At 38.0% G+C, this 20,811-nt stretch overlaps 2 protein-coding genes across 3 annotated transcripts; one reads left to right on the forward strand and one right to left on the reverse strand.

Moving 5' to 3' along the window:
* Positions 1–103: 103 nt before the first annotated feature.
* LOC108136857 lies at positions 104–5,761 on the reverse strand. Its single transcript, XM_017258296.2, is given in 11 exon segments — positions 104–603; positions 959–1,111; positions 1,171–1,302; positions 1,603–2,007; positions 2,076–2,195; positions 2,260–2,379; positions 2,641–2,997; positions 3,000–3,266; positions 3,885–4,002; positions 4,057–4,364; positions 5,631–5,761. Coding segments are annotated over 11 exon segments (2,145 nt in total). The 5' UTR covers positions 5,695–5,761; the 3' UTR covers positions 104–502.
* A 6,325-nt stretch (positions 5,762–12,086) lies between these two features.
* LOC108136858 (sialin) lies at positions 12,087–15,081 on the forward strand. 2 transcript variants are annotated; one of them, XM_017258297.2, is made up of 6 exons: positions 12,087–12,715; positions 13,142–13,375; positions 13,439–13,747; positions 14,071–14,353; positions 14,419–14,660; positions 14,718–15,081. In XM_017258297.2, the coding sequence occupies exons 1-6, from the start codon at positions 12,437–12,439 to the stop codon at positions 14,880–14,882; spliced, it is 1,512 nt and encodes a 503-aa protein (XP_017113786.1). In that variant the 5' UTR covers positions 12,087–12,436; the 3' UTR covers positions 14,883–15,081. The 2 variants fall into 2 exon arrangements, with proteins under 2 accessions (XP_017113786.1, XP_017113787.1); XM_017258298.2 differs by lacking the exon at positions 12,087–12,715 and having other exon boundaries at positions 13,312–13,375; positions 13,494–13,747.
* Positions 15,082–20,811: the final 5,730 nt, after the last annotated feature.

A 20,811-nucleotide genomic window follows, 5' to 3' on the forward strand; every position in this document is an offset into this window, starting at 1 on the left:
TAAAAGGTTTTCTGCAAATTTACAATAAATAACTAAATTATTGTTTTATATATTTTTTGTAAGCCAAGCGAAACCTTTGATTGAAACAATAAAACAAGTCGGGTTTCTGGATTTGATACAACTCTTCGTTGGCCTTAGTTTATTATGATGTATATTACAACTGGGTTAAAAACTGTTTGCTTAGCCTATCAACAAGCAGGTTAACTTCAAACTTAAAGAGAATTTGTTATTATTGTTAGTCGTATTAGATAAGCGAGAGTCCCTTTCAGAACTCTTCTACAAATATTGCTTCGACTCCTAAATATCAGCTTACGGACTATTTGATTTATATTCACGTTGCACATGGAAATGGATCCATGCCACTAACTTGGCTAATACTGGCCACTCCAGTCCAGTTGGCCGCCGATCCCCATTATCCCCCGGGGATCTTTACCCGTCGTCCCAGCTGCTCCTCCTCCAAATGCTCGCACTTCCTCACAAAGCAAAAGGGTTAAGTTTGCCTTTAGTAGTAGGCCTGCTTTATGGCAGCACTGGTGATCAGGAAAGCGGAGCCAATCAGCATGAATGTGATGATTTTGAGAGCACTGGGCCTACCGGAAGAATCTGTGGATAGAGGGAAATTAAAAACATGCGAGTTAGTTTTACATAAAATACAATTTAGACTTGCAAAAACCAAGAAGAAATTCTGATATTTAAAAAAAAAGGTTTTTTAACGACGAAATTATTTTTTTCTCAGATTTTACAATAATGCAAATTATCATTACGTATACTTAATTTTAAAATAACTATATAAGTTATTGATTTAACTAACTTTAATACTTTTACTGAAGAAAGAAGAAAAAATAAATTATTAAAAAGGGTACCAAATTTGAAATTTCGAAATTGATTTTCAAATTTCCCAATATTTAAATTATTTGTTTACTGTAACTCTATATATTTTTTTTAAGGTTTTACATACTTTTCTTGTTGGGCATCACACGAATGCACTGCTTCTGCTCGGAATTCGCCTGGTAGTCGAATTTGCACTGGCAGACTGAGTTGCGACACTCCACGTTCTCGGGATCCTTTTCTATATAGCACTCGGTGGCCTTTGTGCAAGATTCTCCCAGTTCTGTGAGACCAGTTGATGTTACATTCGGAAGGCATAAAGAAATCAAAGGTATTAGTTACCTCGCTTCGTTTCGCAGACACCATTCTTCTCGTGCTGCTGGTCGGTGCAGCCACACTTTCCCTCCGAATTGCATTTGGCCAAGAGTGGCTTACACTGCTCGTCCTCGACACACTCGTCCTCCAGCTCCTCAGCTGAAATGGGTTCAAATAAATAAAATAAAGAAACATTTGTCAATTTACCTTTACAATTTAAAGAAAAACTAAAAAAATTGGTCCAAATAACAAAACTGTTTTAAAATTCTTTAAACGAATGAGTCAAATTGTTTGATTTCCATTTAATTGATGAAAAAACTTTCATTGCTTTTTAATAAGTACATTTGTGTACGAATTTTGGGTTTAGCAAGCGAATTCATATATATTTTAATAGAATTGAGTTCATAATGTTGAATTTTGAAATTTAAATTTAATTCCCGAATTTTGCTTTGTACGCACCTTCCTTGAGGCACTGATCCTTGAAATGCACATATCCCTTGCGGCACTGACAGGTGCGCGTCTGATCCTCGTCGTCCTTCTCCTGGCAGCTGGTGTTGTCAGCAATGCAGTCGTCCTCTAACGAGCAGTCGGCACCGATTCCCCGCAGGCAGGTTTCGTCCTTCTCGAAATAGTGATCCGCGCAAACGCAGAGGCGATTGGAGCAGACGGAGTGATCCACTGGGCAGGCATCATTGGACTCGCACTCGGCCCCCAGACCCTGTTTGTACTCGCAGAGCTGCTTGACGGCATCGTACAGGGCGTACTCCTCGCAGGTGCACCGCCTCGGGATCTCCGGATGGCAAAAGGAGGCTCCGAACGGACTGCATTGGCTGTTCGAGGTGCAGGACAAGTGGAATTGGATGGCTGTTTTTGGAGGAAAGTAAGATCCGGTTAACGTGGATGCAAAGGACACCAACATGGACTCCACCTACGTTTCCTGCAGTTGCGCAGATCCCGCTCGTAGAAATAGTTCTTTTGGCAAACGCAAGTTTTGGACAGCTCATCGAACTCATATTCGCACTCGTCCGTGCTCTCCGCAATTTCTCCCAACTCTGAGAGAATACGAATTTAGTATTATTAAATAACTAAACGAGCAAATGCTTTTTTTTCACTTACCTGCAAAACATTTTCCATTTTTGGCATAGTACCCCTGGCGACAAAGGCAAACATTTTTGGTGCAAATCGAGTGCGGCAGACCGGAGCATGACTTTCCATTATCCGTACAGCTGCTGCCATCTGGGTGCGAAAAACCATTAAAATATAAAGTATATATGTAATAATATAATATATACTCTCATAATAAATATGTAATCTCAAACAAAATGATGGGACTGTTTTCTGTTTATGTTTCTTTTATAACAAACAATTTATTTAAATTTAATTTTAATTTTAAGACTGAGAACTATATGAATATTTCGTTTTCTATTTTTCAAGAGCTCCTAAAATCAAGCTTAATTTTTGTGCTGAAGAAGTTGCGCCTTTTGGGTAAGTACTTACACTTCTTCTCATCGGCGTCGTCGTCGTCGCGGCTGGATCCCAGTGTGGAGTAGGTCTTGATGTCCTCATCATCGAAGCGGAAGAGGGCGGGGAAGCGGCGGCGGTGGTTATGGGCGTGGCTCTGGTTGCGGCTGGTGGTGCGCCGACTGCTTGTGCTCGTGGATGCGGTGGCGGTGGTGGTGGTGGTGGTGGCTGCATTCCGCACGTTGCGACCCAACTCCCTCAGCTCGTACTTCTCGATGCTCGTCTGGATGGCGATCTCGTGGGATCGGGGTGAGATGAGCGGCTCGGTGTCGCCGTTGGTGAGCTGGGCGAAGGACACCTGGGCGGCGGCATCACTGTGGGTGGGCGGGGGGCATGCACAAAGGCCTTGGTTAGCTGCCTGCGGCTCCTGAAGGGCTCCGGCTCCGGCTCCGGCTCAGGCTCGGCGGTCTCGGTGATCGCCTCCGCTGTGGTCGAGTCCTCGTCGTCGCCCGGCGACCCCGGATTGGTGGTCTCCGTGTCCTCGCCCCCCGGGCCCGGAGTCGTTGCGATCTCGTCCACATAGGTGCATACTAGGCCCACGCACTCGGCACCGGCGCCCAGTGCATCACAGTCCTCGTTAACGACGCAGGCATCGTTTTCCTCTGCAATTTCCAGGAGATTATTAGTTACAGATTAATTTTGAATAATTGTTTATTTACAGATCAATTTTGTATAACTAACTCGGTTAAAGATGGTAATCATTGAACTCAACAAAAACATATTTTTAATATTTAATATTTAGCGAAATCTCAAACTTTTAAAAATTACACGTATGTATTTCTTGAATAAAGCCCTTAAATTATTTTAAAAAATACCAATTGTTGGTGCTTATTTTTAAATTTAGCGATCTTACCTTGAATGTTATTTTTGGCCCGTTTTTCGTAATTAAAACTGAGCTTTAAGTGTTACTTTTAGCTTAAACCCTACATTAATGCTTACCGTGAAGGCGAGAAAACAGTCATTAGACTGTTGAAAATATAGGTTATTAAAGATGGCCAATTCCAAATTTTCAAAACAAAACATATTTCTCAAATGACCATTATTAAACTAAACACATTTTTATTTGCCCGGGGATCGCGGATTCAGCTAAATTTAATTTTTGCCTAAATATTAATTAATAAATAATAACAATGCTTGAACATTACTTTTTATCACTGAGCTCGTGTTGTTATCTATTGTTACTCCATAAATAGTTTACAAATCCCCTAATTCTTACTCACCCATTGATTTGCGACGACAGATATTTCCATATCTATTATAATAGCCATTTGCACAGCCGCACACGTTTTGTTGACAACTCACAGACGCACGATCGTATCCAAAATAGCAGTCCAAGTCCTGTGGGAAAAGGAATATAATACATAGATAGACCAAAAGGGCAGTTATCCTTACCGTTTCGCAGGACTCGCCGAGTCCGTTCAGTGGGCGACACTTGCCACGCAGATAGTTCTGGCCATCGGCGCAATCGCAGACCCCGGCTTTACAACTGGCCCCCGTTGGCATAAGATTGCACTGGACGCTGTCCTCGCACCGCTCACCAATGAGTGACGATGCCAGGCATTGGGTGAAGTTTTCCGCGAACACCGAGTCGAACGTGGGGCACTCGCACTGCCCGCTGGCCAAGTCGCAGCTCGAACCGTCAGCTGTGCAGTCCGCCGCGCTTTCACATGGCCAAAATACGGCCAACGCGCCTCCGCCGCCTGCAATGGGTTAAGAAACAGGCGAACCGCCAGCCGAGTTGGTTAAAAATTTACGTATTGCCGGTGCCAGTGGTCACACTTCTCGGATGTGTCAGCCTAGTTCGGGGCCTCCAGATTTCAGTTGCTATTCGAGCCGCTTAATTATTCAAACCATGCTCCACTTCCCAAAGAAGATTAGGCACATTTTTCTATCTTTCACAAATCGGCAGAAACCATAAAATAATAACCTTATAATTTTGTCATCGACCCAACAAAATATTCTGATCAAAATATGTGTAAGAATACATCAGACTTTCTTCCGCCACTCGAAGGCCCATTAATATAACTGCTAAATGGCCTCGTCAAGATGAAAAGAAAGGTTTAATGAAAAAATTTTAATCAAATTGCGTTGTATGCAATATTTCATTAATATTTATAAGCTGCTACAAAAAGACTTAAATGCGATTTCAGGCTCTTAGTGTCTTTTGCAATATTGATTAGAACCGAAATAAGGTCAGTTATTTTTTCTCTGCCACAAATTTGTTTTGCAAGTTGGAAACACTTAAAACAATTCAATGGACGTGCAAATCTATTAAATAAGTTTCAATGACAGCAGTTTTTGTTGTTATCCTTGATGCGATAAATCTCTAATTGATTGAACATCCTCGTCAATCTAGGCGTGGCCACGCCCTCTTATCTACCTTTGCAGCTGATTATTAACTTCATAAAAGGCAACCCCATCCTTTTGAGGCAAAGCTTCTTCTGGCACGCAACGTGTCGGGGCCGCAATTTATTACGTATACGCCAACGACTTCCGGAAGAGGTTGCGGCAACGAAAAAATTTCCATGCAAAACAGTATCAACACAGCCGCAACAACAGCAAACAAAGGTAATAACAATAACAATAACAATAGTACGCAGAAGAAAAACTGAATTTCGTTCGACGCTTAGCCACTTTAATTTCCATTTTCCGTGGCCGGTAAAACAATTTCTCAAAGCGCAAAGGACCTTGGGACGTGGACTTTCGTGAAAGACGCCTTTTCGGGGAGGGCGGCGGTGGGGTCAATAGGGCAAAGTACTTGACCTTGATTGCGTTTGCATTAATTACTCCAAGTTCTTTAATGTTATGACTGGCGTACGCCTACGATATTTCTACACCAATTTGTGCTGCCCTTTCGATGGCCCCACACTTCATTTATCGAGGCTTTAATTCAATTACCGGAAATCGCTTACAGCCACATGATTTCCACCGACTTTTGTTTTTATTTCACTCTCTCTTTTCGTTACCTTGAGGATTGAGAACCGCACAACACAGGACGCCGAGCGTGAGAAACCATTGGAAGTTTAACATTTTACCGAACAGAGAAACTTTCCCGAACTGCTGGCTAATATGGTCTAAAGGCAACTGACCATTTTGTGTGGGGATTGGACTATGTCGAGGACCCAATTCCGGTTAATCTTATCTGCTAGGCGGCCGTAAAAATACTCATACATCGATGATTAACCGATGGCAATTGGAGTGTTGGTCGGTGGTTTTTCCAGATAATCCCGACTATGAATTATCGCGATGTGGAGTTTCAGCCAGCGATGTTGGCCAAATGTCACCGGAATTGGTTGCCAAGGCTACAGTGATTACCCACTTTGTTGGCCCACCACCAGTCGGTGGCTATGTCAAGCGGTATCAGTAAGAGGCCACTTATCAGCGTCCACACCTGGCTGTGCGCACCTGTTCTTCGGCCTAATGGCTGTAGTAAAATGTTAACCCCTTCTGGTCTCCTTTCAAGAGGTAAGCTGATAACGCTGAGACAGCAGTTCTGTACCGATGGTTAGACTACATTTTGCTTGCTCCAACACTAAATAAAATAACTAATCTATGACTCGCACAGTCAGAGGGCTAATTTAGATTTAATTGCAACTAAAGTTTGTATTGGAACAATCTTGCAGCAATCACTGATAACCATTTTTGGCGTACTAATAATTTAAATTGAAAACATTTGGAGCTGGAAACGTGGTGTTGATATTTTGATATCTGAGCTTTATTATTAAGGTCAAAAATTTTTCTAAAGGCATTCTTTCAGTTTAATAAAAGAATGCTTAAAGATGGCCTTAAAGGTGCAGTATTTCGTCTTGTTATTTGCATAAATGGAATAAAAGATATTTTTTTAAGAAACTGATAAAGTTTAAAAGTTTGAGTCTCTTTTATTTTTTAAAAGGTCAATATCGGGTCTTTTGTTTTTCTTGGTCTTCTGAGCCTGCGCTTCCGTCTGTCTAGGTTCCTTGATTCTGTCGTGAGAATGACGAGCTTGTAAACTACTAATTAAAGTGTATTTATAATTTAATTCGAATTATGTGTTAAAAATAGCGGAACAACGTCGCCTTCAAATGTCGCATGAGGCGACCTTGAATATATATATTGAATTGTGTAAAGCGCAATCGATGTAAAAGGGGTTAGTTTGGGCCAAAAATATAACATCACAAAAGCAATTAACGCTGCCTTTTGGCTCATGCAATCGATTCAATCAGTGCAATGTGCAATTGTATGGCGATAGACTCCCCAAAAAAAACACAGTCAAAGTTCGGACGCATTCAGATTTGAGCAAAACACCGAGCGTAATGAATGGGGTTTCGAGGTCTGTGACAATGCGTAGGCTTCTATTTATTTGTTTTCTTTTCCTGACCGCGTTTCTAATTTCCCGCTAGCTGGTTTGGTTGTTGCTCGAGCTTTTCCCTTCTTATTTTCAGAAACATAACGTTAAAGGACATTTTGTGGCTATAAAAATGCTTTGCCACGCACGCGATATAGTGAAAAGAGCAGCGACAGGTGCACGAGAAATTATAGCCCTTCCACCCCAACAACACATATTATATACCACTTTTTATACACACTTAGATATGAATTTGTATATGCCCAAAGTTATTCGGTACAAGTGCAAGGACGCACTTTGGAATTATCGACTTGTATTGTCCCAATAAAGTTCAGACTGCGATTGTCGTTCTACTCACATTTGGCTTTAACTGACTCCTGTTGATGGTTTAATCCAGAAATTGATTTTGGTTTTCTAGCACACACTGTTCACTGTTTTTTTTACTTAGCACAGTTTAATGGCTAATTTTATGCCATCAAATGATCACTGATTAAACTGAATATATCATTGATTAAGAATGTTGCCAGTTTGGTTAACATCTCGAGTCCATCTTTAATCAACTAATGCATGCAAGAATGAAGTCAATAAATAACACTAATAATAACCTAAATTAGTGGATTTCAAGAACACATGCTATTGGACTCGTTGGTTAGCTGGGAATGGATATGGAGATATGGGGATGGTTATGGGAATCGTAATGGGAATGAGTTCCACATTCGATATGTAATAAATGACGCCCTATTAATGGCTTTGTATTGGTGAAACCCCCCACTCGTGGACATTTTATTGGTGTGTTGGTGATTTTGGTGTGCTTATGCATATAAAAGATTGTAATACGTTAAGCGTTGGCGCGCCGAATGTGATGACCTCCATGACCCGTCGTCTACGGGGAACACGTTTTTATTTTCCACACAGAATCGATACTCATTAAAGTTTTGAGAATAAATTACACCAGGATGGGTTTAATTATGCAATGAAAAATTTTAATTTCTTTTCTCTGGAACCGTGGAAATGTGGAACCGATAATACCTCTTTAGTCTTCTTTGCTTATACACGAATTATTTAATATAGTTAACTAATTTGAAAAATTATGTTTCGTTGGCGATTGGTTTAATAATTGGGCACTCGTTTAAATATCACTGCATTCTTTTACGCGCACATCGTTAAAAAAGGTTTTTTTTAAGCCACACTACCAGCCACGAACGAATCTTGATCCTTTCGTAGCGAGCTTCAAGTCGCAACTAATGGTTTTACCTTTAACATCGTATGTTTACGACTCTCGGCTTTTGGCCAACGAAAACCGAGCGGAATGTGAAAGTGAGAGTGAGAGCAGGAGAGCAGGTGAGCATGTGAAAACAGGACGAAAGCGGTAGTACACTCACAAAAATTATTTTCATTTTTTTATAGTATTCATAATTTGAAAAACAAATACCATATAATTTTTATTTTTTTTATTTTCGATTGCTAACGAAATAAATTTGAAATATAAAGCCTTCTTGTAATGAAATAACCATAACCTGTATTAATAAATAATTACTTAATTATTTTTCCAATTAAACGAAGGGAATTTTGAGAAAAAAGGGAAGATATATATACTTCCCAATATATATTGAGCAATACACAAATTGAATCCAGGTTGACAGATTGAAACGATTCCAAAAGTTTGTAATTTTTTCGAGTGTTTTTTAGAGAACGAGAGACACTTAAAGCTTGACTCGTGGTTCAGTCAGGTCTTCGGGCCCTAATTGTTAAGGTAGCTATATTTTGAGTAGAGCAAAAATTTCGCGCCCTTCAACGGTCGTGTCATGAAAAGCATGCACTATTAGGGGGTTCATAAGGCAAAAAACCACTCACAAAAGATAGCAAAATGAAGCAGCAAAAATAAATTATAGAAAATTACTTTCAACCTCTTTGCAAAGTTTTTATTACAAAATAATGATTTCCGACCGAAGGAGCCAACTACTTGACATAAGCCGCCATAAATCCCTGTCAGAAACTGTAGAAGGAACTAATTTGGGCCAAGTGGCCGCATTGGAATTGAACCCTCTACGAATTTCGGACAGCACTTGTTTGCTCTCCATCTCTCTCGCTTTCTTCTGGCCAGGTGGGAATACAAAGGATGTGTCGGAAATGGTTAGCTACAAAAAAAAGGATGGAGTAAAAGTGTGGCTGGGGCTAACCTGTGCCACCGAAAGGCAATCCACTCGATAGGAAAATGCTGCTGGCCAGCAAAAGTCTGGTGGTTCTAACCGAGTGACTTCCTGAAACATATATTCCGCCATATTAGGAGCATATCCGGGCTTCATTAGGGTTTTGCTAGCTAATGGTATCTTGGTAATAAGGTATGTAAGAACTTTAATGAGTGTTTTAATCATACAATGGCAGTTACCAGTTGAAAATTATTCTTTAAATATAAATTAATTATTAAAAACATCGCAATCACATTAAATTAGGTAAATATACGTATAAATACAATGATAACATTAAATAGCCATCCTTGGTAATATACTATAAGCTACAACACTATCAAAATAGCGATTAGAAGCGGATCATATGTCATATGTCTCTAGAAACGTTGTTTAAGTCAATAAGAGGCCTTTAATGGCCCCATTTGCCATTTGCTGCCTTTGCGCCACTTTCTGACAAACAATATTACCGCTTAAATAGAATATTTAACAATATGTATGCAAATTACTTCCTGACGACAATTCACTCTCATTATAACTTTTCCTTATTCCTATTTAATTGTATGTCATTTTATGTAAATAACTTTTTATTTTATAAATGAAGTGTTAAATATTTAGACATTGCAGAAAAAGTTTTAAACAATCTTTCTACATATAAAATAGTTGCCTTATTGCGATGAGTTTTTTTTTTTAATAAAAAGTTCTCTGCTTCCAACTGCCAAAATATTTACACTGCCTATTCTTGTAACTTAAATAATGGCCGCTAAATTGTATAAATGTCAAACAGTTTTAAAGAAGTTCCACTGTGGCTCGTGTGCAAGGCGCTACCTTCTCGATTGGTGTTAAATTTTGTCATTTTCAGTTTTAGGCAAAGCAAGCATGTCCAAAGAACACAACATTTGCTTTTTACGACCAAGGGGAAAGTGGCTGAATATTAGTGTGGAAATTGTTTGGATTTTCCCGCTCGCAGCTGGCTCGGCAAAAACTGGACTCCCTGGCGGCCAAAACGGTTATTTTTAGACCGAAAACAAAGTGTTCTGCTGGCCAGGACACGCGACCAGGACAAGGTAACGCTTACGGTGGAGTAACATGCATGCTATGCAAATGCAAACATTGCATTGCCCTCGAGATTCGATGTCGACATATGCGCTCACAGCAAATAGGAATACCTGATAAAGGAATCCCTCCAAAAAGTGGAAAACGTAATGGAGGTCGCGAAGTTTAGTCACTCGACTGGGGCGACATGTGCGCCGTATAAATAAAAAATCAATCAAAAAGTCTGTAAATGTGAAAAACGTCCCAGTCCTTTTTGTAGTACCGTGTACCTTGCCCACCCCCCGCCATATGCATGCCAAATGAGCTAACAACAATACATCACAGAAACAAAAACAAAAACAAAAACAGAAACAACGACAACTAACATGTGCGGCTCATACAAAATTCAAAATTTTAATCGAAACATAGTGCAGGCGTAGCGAAAATAGAACACGGCGCATTGAGACTAAGCGATGCGTCCAACTAGATAAGCAAAGTGCATACAGTTGTCTGCAAATGCATATGGGCAAAAAATAATACAAAATAACTATATATATATATATACAACCTCATCGCACAACTTTGATAGCCTAAACCAATACAAATTTGTTAGCACTACACTTAAACAAATTAGTCTAACTAAATGCTATTTAAGGCTTACTAAAAAAATTCGTTTTGAATTACAGGTTAAATATTTAAAAATAAAATAGATGTTACAAGATGCAAACATTAAATTCTCAACAAAACAAAATGATATAAAGCCCTTGCATGAAAATGATATAATTATCAGAACTATAAACAAATATTTCAGACTGATTAAATTAATTTCTTTTCTGAGTACAGTTTTTCTTAGTTTTAAATTATCGTCTGTTATATTAATTGAATATAAAGGACAGTTCAAATCATATAATTTAATATAATATGCATAAATATTCCAATAATAGCTTACCAATTTCTTGCAATGTAGCTGGTTGAGTGCCCGTTGTGTGTGAATCCAAGTTTATGGGGGAACACATGGCTGACACGGGCCATGTGAAAGCCAATTGGCTGTCAGGAGTGGACTGGTCAAAGCGTGCACTTTGACCCGACTGCACCTCTCCCCCTCCCTCCTTTCTACCAAGAAGGTGCAGCACAAATCAGAACGTGAAAAACGTTTTCCGACGTGCCGTGCCTGATACACCAACACATTGTTTACAATTTTTGTTCTTAAGACTGCATTCACTATGTTATTTTTTTACTTTTCCTTTCATTTTCCTTTACGTTTCCATTGTGTTAAGCAAGGTGAGCAATCTGAGGGATGGCCCTTAGAAGGCCTAAAATTAAATGAACGATAAAAGCAGCGATTAGTAAATGTCATGTGTCATAAGTAATTAATACGCTCGGCTGAAATTAAACATTACTAACCATTAATTTAAGAAAATGTCTTATTTTATGAAGACAGAAATAAAAACTAATTTAGTGTGAGTTATTCGTACCTAAAGATATTCTAAAATTTACGTTAATCAACTAAAATTTGTTTTTCAATAAGGTTATTTGATATGATAATTAGAAACATAATTCATATTAAATCATTTAATTGTTTTCTCAGAGAAAAACACTATAGACGATGTGTCAGGCGTTTAAAATCTTGATATAAATCTTAATATAAAATAAATCAGAAAACTTTTATCAGATCTTTCAGACATCGCAGACACTCGATACAACGTTTTTCCAGAAGAGTTCAACGTATAGCTTACAAATTTTTGATACAGTCCCTAGTATCAAATTGATCCTCTAAGTCGTTGAGTAATAATGGCCTGTCCATCGAACCTCTTCAGGTCAGAGCTTTTAGGCGGCTCTATAAGAAGCGAATAAGAAAGGTGTAAGATAAGATGTTAAAGCTTTTTGAGCTTAGTTTTTGTGTCGAATTCTTATCGCCATTGTTCGTCCGATTTACATGTGTCTTACTTTCGTTGTTTTTGCCGCTGTCTTGCTTACAGTTTCCAGATAAATTCTATTCTCTATATTCCGGCGAGAGCGCGACGATAAACTAGCCCCCAATTCGTGACAAATTGCAAATAATTTCGCGTTGTAACATCTTTAACCGATCGGCAGGCGTTTGCAGTTGCTTTGCCGACGGAATGCCAATCAGTCGCTCCATAGCTCGGGTTCCGCTTGGATTAATGCCAAATTTTCAACTAGTTTTTTGTGTATATGTTTGAAAGTGTTTAATTAAAACTGCAGCAAAATGATCCGCAAGTCATGGACCCTGCCACGCCTCTCGCAGTCGAGTGTGTGCACCCACAGGCTCCTGGGATCCGTACGTTTGACCTACGCAATCTGCGCCTTCTTGGCCAGTAGCCTCCACGCTGCCATGAGGAACATGCTCGGCATGATCATCTTGAAAATGGTTATGCCACGGCCGGCGGATGCACTTGATATTCCGGCAGAGCTGTCTCGGACGAGAGAGAGCAATATCACCACAAGCCCTCGGGCTATTCATAGCCCACTGGTCCAAGAAACTCAGGCTAGTAAACTTACCCAAAGCCGTGGAATCTTACCTGCCAATAATAAAATATAATCAAATCAATAAAGACACTAACAAGCAGAGTTTCTACAATATTACAAAAAAATTAATAATAATAGAAGTAATAAAGTACAATTATAAAAAGTAAATATTCAGTTAATAGCTTCAAGCAAATAAGTCACAAATAAAGGAATCTTTGCTTTTTAAAACTCAATTAAAATTGTTAAAATTATACAATCAAGTTTTAACCATTTTTACATTTTTCTCTTACGATTTGCATCCGTAGCTAAGTAAAAGTACAAAAATACTAGCCTTGCTTAAAATTTTTAAGACAGATAAGAAAACCTTTTAAATTGAAACAAAAACATTCACTCGTTATCTATTACCTACCTAATTTAATATTTAAATGAAATTTAAATTTTGCAGACAGGCGACCTACCTTGGTCCCGTAACCAGGAGCTGACTTTTCCTGGGGTTTACTACTACGGGTACGTGGTTTCCATCTTATTGTCCGGCTATCTGGCGGATCGATGTAGCAGCAAAGTGCTCTTCATCGTTTCGCTGGCCTTCGAGGGGCTGACCTATATCCTGCTCCCAGCGATGGCCCATTTCAGTTTCGAGATGGCGGTGGTTAATCTGGTCATTTGCGGTCTGCTGGCGGTGAGGAGAAAAGAAAATCTATTAAGTATCAAATCCATTTGACTAATTGCCCTGTCCTGAAAGGGCTGCGGTAACCCGGCGATCTACAAACTGTTTGTCACCTGGGCTCATCCCACAGAGCGCACGGCACTCCTGTCCTTCGCCTACAGTGGTTTGCTGATGGGATCCATGTTGGTTTATCCGGTGGCCAGTTCTCTGAGCAACTTTGGCTGGGAGCTGCCCTTCTATGTGGTGGGTGGGGTAGCGTTTGTTTTTGGCATCGCCTGCTGCTTTCTCATCTACGACACTGTGCAGCAGCATCCTCGCATCTTGGATGAGGAGGTGGACTACCTGCGACAAGGAAACATCCATTTAGGGCCTCAGAAACAGCAGGTGAGTATTCTGATCAAGCTAATGAAATAAAAAATCGTTTTTTAATGACATACATTTACATTTATAATTTTAGTCATGAAAATGTGTTACCAAAATTAAATATTCTTTACAACGACTATAATTCGATTTTAAGGCTATATTTTAAAAACAATAAACATATTTCTACTGAATTTTCCAAACTTCCTTTATGATATAGCTGTCCGATTTTCATAAAATAAAAACGTAATACTGAAATAGTAAAACATTACTATATATTAAAGCATGTTTAAATGAAATCTGAACATTTATAATTTGGTTCTCTTATTTCTTACCTTTTCTTGCAGGTGCTTAGGATTCCGTGGAAGAGCCTGCTGACCGCTCCGGCCGCATACGCCTTCGTCCTGACCCACATGTTCCACACCTACAGCTTCCTGGTGATCAATCTGCTAATGCCGCGATTCATGCGCGAGGCCATGGAGTTCGATCTGGCCAAAGTGGGTTACCTCGCATCGGCTCCCTATCTGGGCGGGGCCTGCTCGAAGGTGTTGTGCATCCTGGGTGGCAGCTACGTGGAGCGTCGCGTAGGTCCCGACCAGAGCTGTATGCGACGAGTGCTGTATGGAATATGTAAGATTTATGGAATGCACTTCTTATTTTACCCTGCTCTCTGATCTCTGATTATTCAATGCTAGGCAGCATCTTGACCACTGCTTTTATTGGAGTCATCATCCTGGCGGATAAGGAGGACAAAATACTGGTCCTGGTGATGTTCGCCCTCATAATGGCCTCTACGGATATTGGTTTCAGTGGGTACTGGCCCACGCTGCTCTACTTTGCGCCCTCTTTCGCGGGACTACTTTCGGGATTGGCCAATGGAATGGCTCATCTCTCCGGGTTTCTGGCTCCTCATCTAGTCGCCGCTTTGGTGCACACTGTAAAATGAAGGATAATGTTATGGAGCTTTGGATTAATAGTCTCTTACACCTCCCAGGGCAGCAAAGGCGAATGGAATGCGGTGCTAGTCACGCTGATTGCTTTCAACACGATGGCCATGTTGGTGTTTGTGGTCTGCAGCAGTACCAACCTTCAGTCCTGGGATCCCAGCAGCCAAAAGGAGAAGTCTAGGTCGACACCAGCCAAACAAATTAGTAGCTAGCACTTCGTTAAGAATTAATGTTTTATTTGTTGTTTCTTTTTTGTATTTTAAATGTTCGCCGAAGGGCTTCCGAAAACTTGAGCCTTTAATAATGTACGAATGTAATTTTAAAAATGCCTTTTTACATTAATACAAGCCCCATATACATACAACACTATTTAATAAAATACAAATACGAAACTAAAGTTTAAAAAACCTATATTCGAATATAGAATTCATTGTGCATGTGTTTTTCCTACCTTCAAATTCAACATACTTGTTTGCCAAAGTTTAATAAAAACAAGAAAGAAAGCAAACTTCGGCAAGCCGAAGTTCATATACCCTTGCAGCTATTGCATGAATTAAATACTTTTGAAAACATTTAAATTATGATTTACTTGAGTATATGCTGAAAAACATTGAAACTATGATGATTTGCAGCTCAATTATTAGATAGTTATTTTATATATTTTTATTATTTCTATGGGAGCTATATGCTATAGACGTCCGATTTTGATAAAATTTAAAACATAATTCTGAAATAATTAAACATTGCTATATGTCGAAGAACTAAACAAAAAATTAAAAAACAGAAAAGTTATAATTTTTTTTCATTTATTTTTCCGATTGTTCCTATGAGAGCTATATGCTATAGTCGTCCGATTTTGATGAAATTTAAAACATAATTCTGAAATATTTAACCATTACTATATCTCGAAGAACGAAACAAAAAATTAAAAAACAGCAAAGTTATAATTTTTTTTCATTTATTTTTCCGATTGTTCCTATGGGAGCTATATGCTATAGTCGACCGATTTTGATGAAATTTAAACCGTAAATCGGAAATATTTAACCATTACTATATGTCGAAGAACTAAACAAAAAATTAAAAAACAGCAAAGTTATAATTTTTTTTCATTTATTTTTCCGATTGTTCCTATGGGAGCTATATGCTATAGTCGTCCGATCCGGCTCGTTCCGACTTATATACTACCTGCAATAGAAAGACAACTTTTGGGAAAGTTTCATGCAGATAGCTTTAAAACTGAGAGACTAGTTTGCATATAAACGGACGGACAGACGGACAGACGGACAGACGGACAGACGGACGGACAGACGGACAGACGGACATGGCTAGATCGACTCGCCTAGTGATGCTGATCAAGAATATATATACTTTATAGGGTCGGAGATGTCTCCTTCACTGCGTTGCAAACTTCTGACTGAAATTATAATACCCTCTGCAAGGGTATAACAAGAAAGAAAGCAAACTTCGGCAAGCCGAAGTTCATATACCCTTGCAGCTATTGCAAGAATTAAACATTTTTGAAAACATTAAAATTATGATTTACTTTCGTATATGTTTAAAAACATTGAAGCTATGATGATTTGCAGCTCAATTATTTGATAGTTATTTTATATATTTTTATTATTTCTGAGGGAGCTATATGATATAGACGTCCGATTTTGATAAAATTTAAACCATAATTCTGAAATATTTAACCATTGCTATATGTCGAAGAACTACACAAAAAATTAAAAAACAGAAAAGTTATAATTTGTATACCCTTGCAGAGGGTATTATAATTTCAGTCAGAAGTTTGCAACGCAGTGAAGGAGACGTTTCCGACCCTATAAAGTATATATATTCTTGATCAGCATCACTAGTAGAGTCGATCTAGCCATGTCCGTCTGTCCGTCCGTCTGTCCGTCTGTCCGTCTGTCAGTCTGTCCGTCTGTCCGTCTGTCCGTCTGTCCGTCTGTCCGTCCGTTTATATGCAAACTAGTCTCTCAGTTTTAAAGCTATCTGCATGAAACTTTCCCAAAAGTTGTCTTTCTATTGCAGGTAGTATATAAGTCGGAACGAGCCGGATCGGACGACTATAGCATATAGCTCCCATAGGAACAATCGGAAAAATAATTGAAAAAAAAATTGTAACTTTGCTGTTTTTTAAATTTTTGTTTAGTTCTTCGACATACTGCAATGGTTAAATATTTCAGAATTATGGTTAAAATTTCATCAAAATCGGACGACTATAGCATATAGCTCCCATAGGAACAATCGGAAAAATAATTGAAAAAAATTATAACTTTGCTGTTTTTTAATTTTTTTTAGTTCTTCGACATACAGCAATGGTTAAATATTTCAGAATTATGGTTTAAATTTCATCAAAATCGGACGACTATATCATATAGCTCCCATACAAATAATAAAAATATATAAAAGAACAATCAAATAATTAAGCTGCAAATCGTCATAGCTTCAATGTTTTTAAACATATACGCAAGTAAATCATAATTTTAATGTTTTCAAAAATATTTAATTCTTGCGATAGCTGCAAGGGTATATGAACTTCGGCTTGCCGAAGTTTGCTTTCTTTCTTGTTTTCTTTTATTTTTCCGATTGTTCCTATGAGAGCTATATGATATAGTCGTCCGACTTTGATGAAATTTAAACCGTAAATCGGAAATATTTAACCATTACTAAATGTCGAAGAACTAAACAAAAAAATAAAAAACAGAAAAGTTATAATTTTTTTTCATTTATTTTTCCGATTGTTCCTATGGGAGCTATATTATATAGTCGTCCGACTTTGATGAAATTTAAACTGTAAATCGGAAATATGTAACTATTACTAAATGTCGAAGAACTAAACAAAAAATTGAAAAACAGCAAAGTTATAATTTTTTTCATTTATTTTTCCGATTGTTCCTATGGGAGCTATATGCTATAGTCGACCGATTTTGATGAAATTTAAACCGTAAATCGGAAATGTTTAACCATTACTAAATGTCGAAGAACTAAACAAAAAATTAAAAAACAGCAAAGTTATAATTTTTTTTCATTTATTTTTCCGATTGTTCCTATGGGAGCTTATGCTATAGTCGTCCGATCCGGCTCGTTCCGACTTATATACTACCTGCAATAGAAAGACAACTTTTGGGAAAGTTTCATGCAGATAGCTTTAAAACTGAGAGACTAGTTTGCATATAAACGGACGGACAGACGGACAGACGGACAGACTGACAGACGGACAGACGGACGGACAGACGGACAGACGGACATGGCTAGATCGACTCGCCTAGTGATGCTGATCAAGAATATATATACTTTATAGGGTCGGAGATGTCTCCTTCACTGCGTTGCAAACTTCTGACTGAAATTATAATACCCTCTGCAAGGGTATAAAAATAAAAAACAGAAAAGTTATAATTTTTTTTCATTTATTTTTCCGATTGTTCCTATGGGAGCTATATTATATAGTCGTCCGACTTTGATGAAATTTAAACTGTAAATCGGAAATATGTAACTATTACTAAATGTCGAAGAACTAAACAAAAAATTGAAAAACAGCAAAGTTATAATTATACCCTTGCAGAGGGTATTATAATTTCAGTCAGAAGTTTGCAACGCAGTGAAGGAGACGTTTCCGACCCTATAAAGTATATATATTCTTGATCAGCATCACTAGTAGAGTCGATCTAGCCATGTCCGTCTGTCCGTCCGTCTGTCCGTCTGTCCGTCTGTCCGTCCGTTTATATGCAAACTAGTCTCTCAGTTTTAAAGCTATCTGCATGAAACTTTCCCAAAAGTTGTCTTTCTATTGCAGGTAGTATATAAGTCGGAACGAGCCGGATCGGACGACTATAGCATATAGCTCCCATAGGAACAATCGGAAAAATAATTGAAAAAAAATTATAACTTTGCTGTTTTTTAATTTTTTGTTTAGTTCTTCGTCATATAGCAATGGTTAAATAATTCAGAATTATGGTTTAAATTTCATCAAAATCGGACGACTATAGCATATAGCTCCCATAGGAACAATCGGAAAAATAATTGAAAAAAAATTATAACTTTGCTGTTTTTTAATTTTTTGTTTTGTTCTTCGACATAAAGCAATGATTAAATATTTCAGAGTTATGGTTAAAATTTCATCAAAATCGGACGACTATAGCATATAGCTCCCATAGGAATAATCGGAAAAATAATTGAAAAAAAATTATAACTTTGCTGTTTTTTAATTTTTTGTTTAGTTCTTCGACATATAGCAATGGTTAAATATTTCAGAATTATGATTAAAATTTCATCAAAATCGGACGACTATAGCATATAACTCCCATAGGAACAATCGGAAAAAAATTGAAAAAATTATAACTTTGCTGTTTTTTAATTTGTTTTTTAGTTCTTCGACATATAGCAATGGTTAAATATTTCAGAATTATGGTTTAAATTTCATCAAAATCGGACGACTATATCATATAGCTCCCATACAAATAATAAAAATATATAAAAGAAAAATCAAATAATTAAGCTGCAAATCTTCATAGCTTCAATGTTTTTAAACATATACGCAAGTAAATCATAATTTTAATGTTTTCAAAAATATTTAATTCTTGCGATAGCTGCAAGGGTATATGAACTTCGGCTTGCCGAAGTTTGCTTTCTTTCTTGTTTTTTTCATTTATTTTTCCGATTGTTCCTATGGGAGCTATATGCTATAGTCGTCCGATTTTGATGAAATTTAAACCGTAAGTCGGAAATGTTTAACCATTACTAAATGTCGAAGAACTAAACAAAAAATTAAAAAACAGCAAAGTTATAATTTTTTTTCATTTATTTTTCCGATTGTTCCTATGGGAGCTATATGCTATAGTCGTCCGATCCGGCTCGTTCCGACTTATATACTACCTGCAATAGAAAGACAACTTTTGGGAAAGTTTCATGCAGATAGCTTTAAAACTGAGAGACTAGTTTGCATATAAACGGACGGACAGACGGACAGACGGACAGACTGACAGACGGACAGACGGACGGACAGACGGACATGGCTAGATCGACTCGCCTAGTGATGCTGATCAAGAATATATATACTTTATAGGGTCGGAGATGTCTCCTTCACTGCGTCGCAAACTTCTGACTGAAATTATAATACCCTCTGCAAGGGTATAAAAACAGAAAAGTTATAATTTTTTTTCATTTATTTTTCCGATTGTTCCTATGGGAGCTATATTATATAGTCGTCCGACTTTGATGAAATTTAAACTGTAAATCGGAAATATGTAACTATTACTAAATGTCGAAGAACTAAACAAAAAATTGAAAAACAGCAAAGTTATAATTTTTTTCATTTATTTTTCCGATTGTTCCTATGGGAGCTATATGCTATAGTCGTCCGATTTTGATGAAATTTAAACCGTAAATCGGAAATGTTTAACCATTACTAAATGTCGAAGAACTAAACAAAAAATTAAAAAACAGCAAAGTTATAATTTTTTTCATTTATTTTTCCGATTGTTCCTATGGGAGCTATATGCTATAGTCGTCCGATCCGGCTCGTTCCGACTTATATACTACCTGCAATAGAAAGACAACTTTTGGGAAAGTTTCATGCAGATAGCTTTAAAACTGAGAGACTAGTTTGCATATAAACGGACGGACAGACGGACAGACTGACAGACGGACAGACGGACGGACAGACGGACGGACAGACGGACAGACGGACATGGCTAGATCGACTCGCCTAGTGATGCTGATCAAGAATATATATACTTTATAGGGTCGGAGATGTCTCCTTCACTGCGTTGCAAACTTCTGACTGATTATTATAATACCCTCTGCAAGGGTATAAAAACTTTTGAAAATACGGAGCTGCGAAATGAGAAGCTGATGGTCGTTTGGTGGTCCTATCGATAGTTTCAGTTTACACAAAGCAAGCGAAACATTTTTTCAATAGACATTTTCGGTTTATTTGTTTTACTACTCATAAATACTAAATTTGACAAAAATATATCTTAAATCATACACTTATTGAAGGTCGATGGTGCATCAAGGCGGCTGCTGTGCGAATGATCTCTTGAAAATCGATCAATAGTTGTATGTTTTAACGTATAATTTTGCCAGCCCTCGTTTTGGGTGTGAGTCGCGACTGACAACTAAGCAGAGGCGGAA

The sequence above is a fragment of the Drosophila elegans genome, unplaced genomic scaffold (assembly GCF_018152505.1).
Source record: "Drosophila elegans isolate 14027-0461.03 unplaced genomic scaffold, ASM1815250v1 contig_476, whole genome shotgun sequence".
Lineage (NCBI taxonomy): Eukaryota > Metazoa > Arthropoda > Insecta > Diptera > Drosophilidae > Drosophila > Drosophila elegans.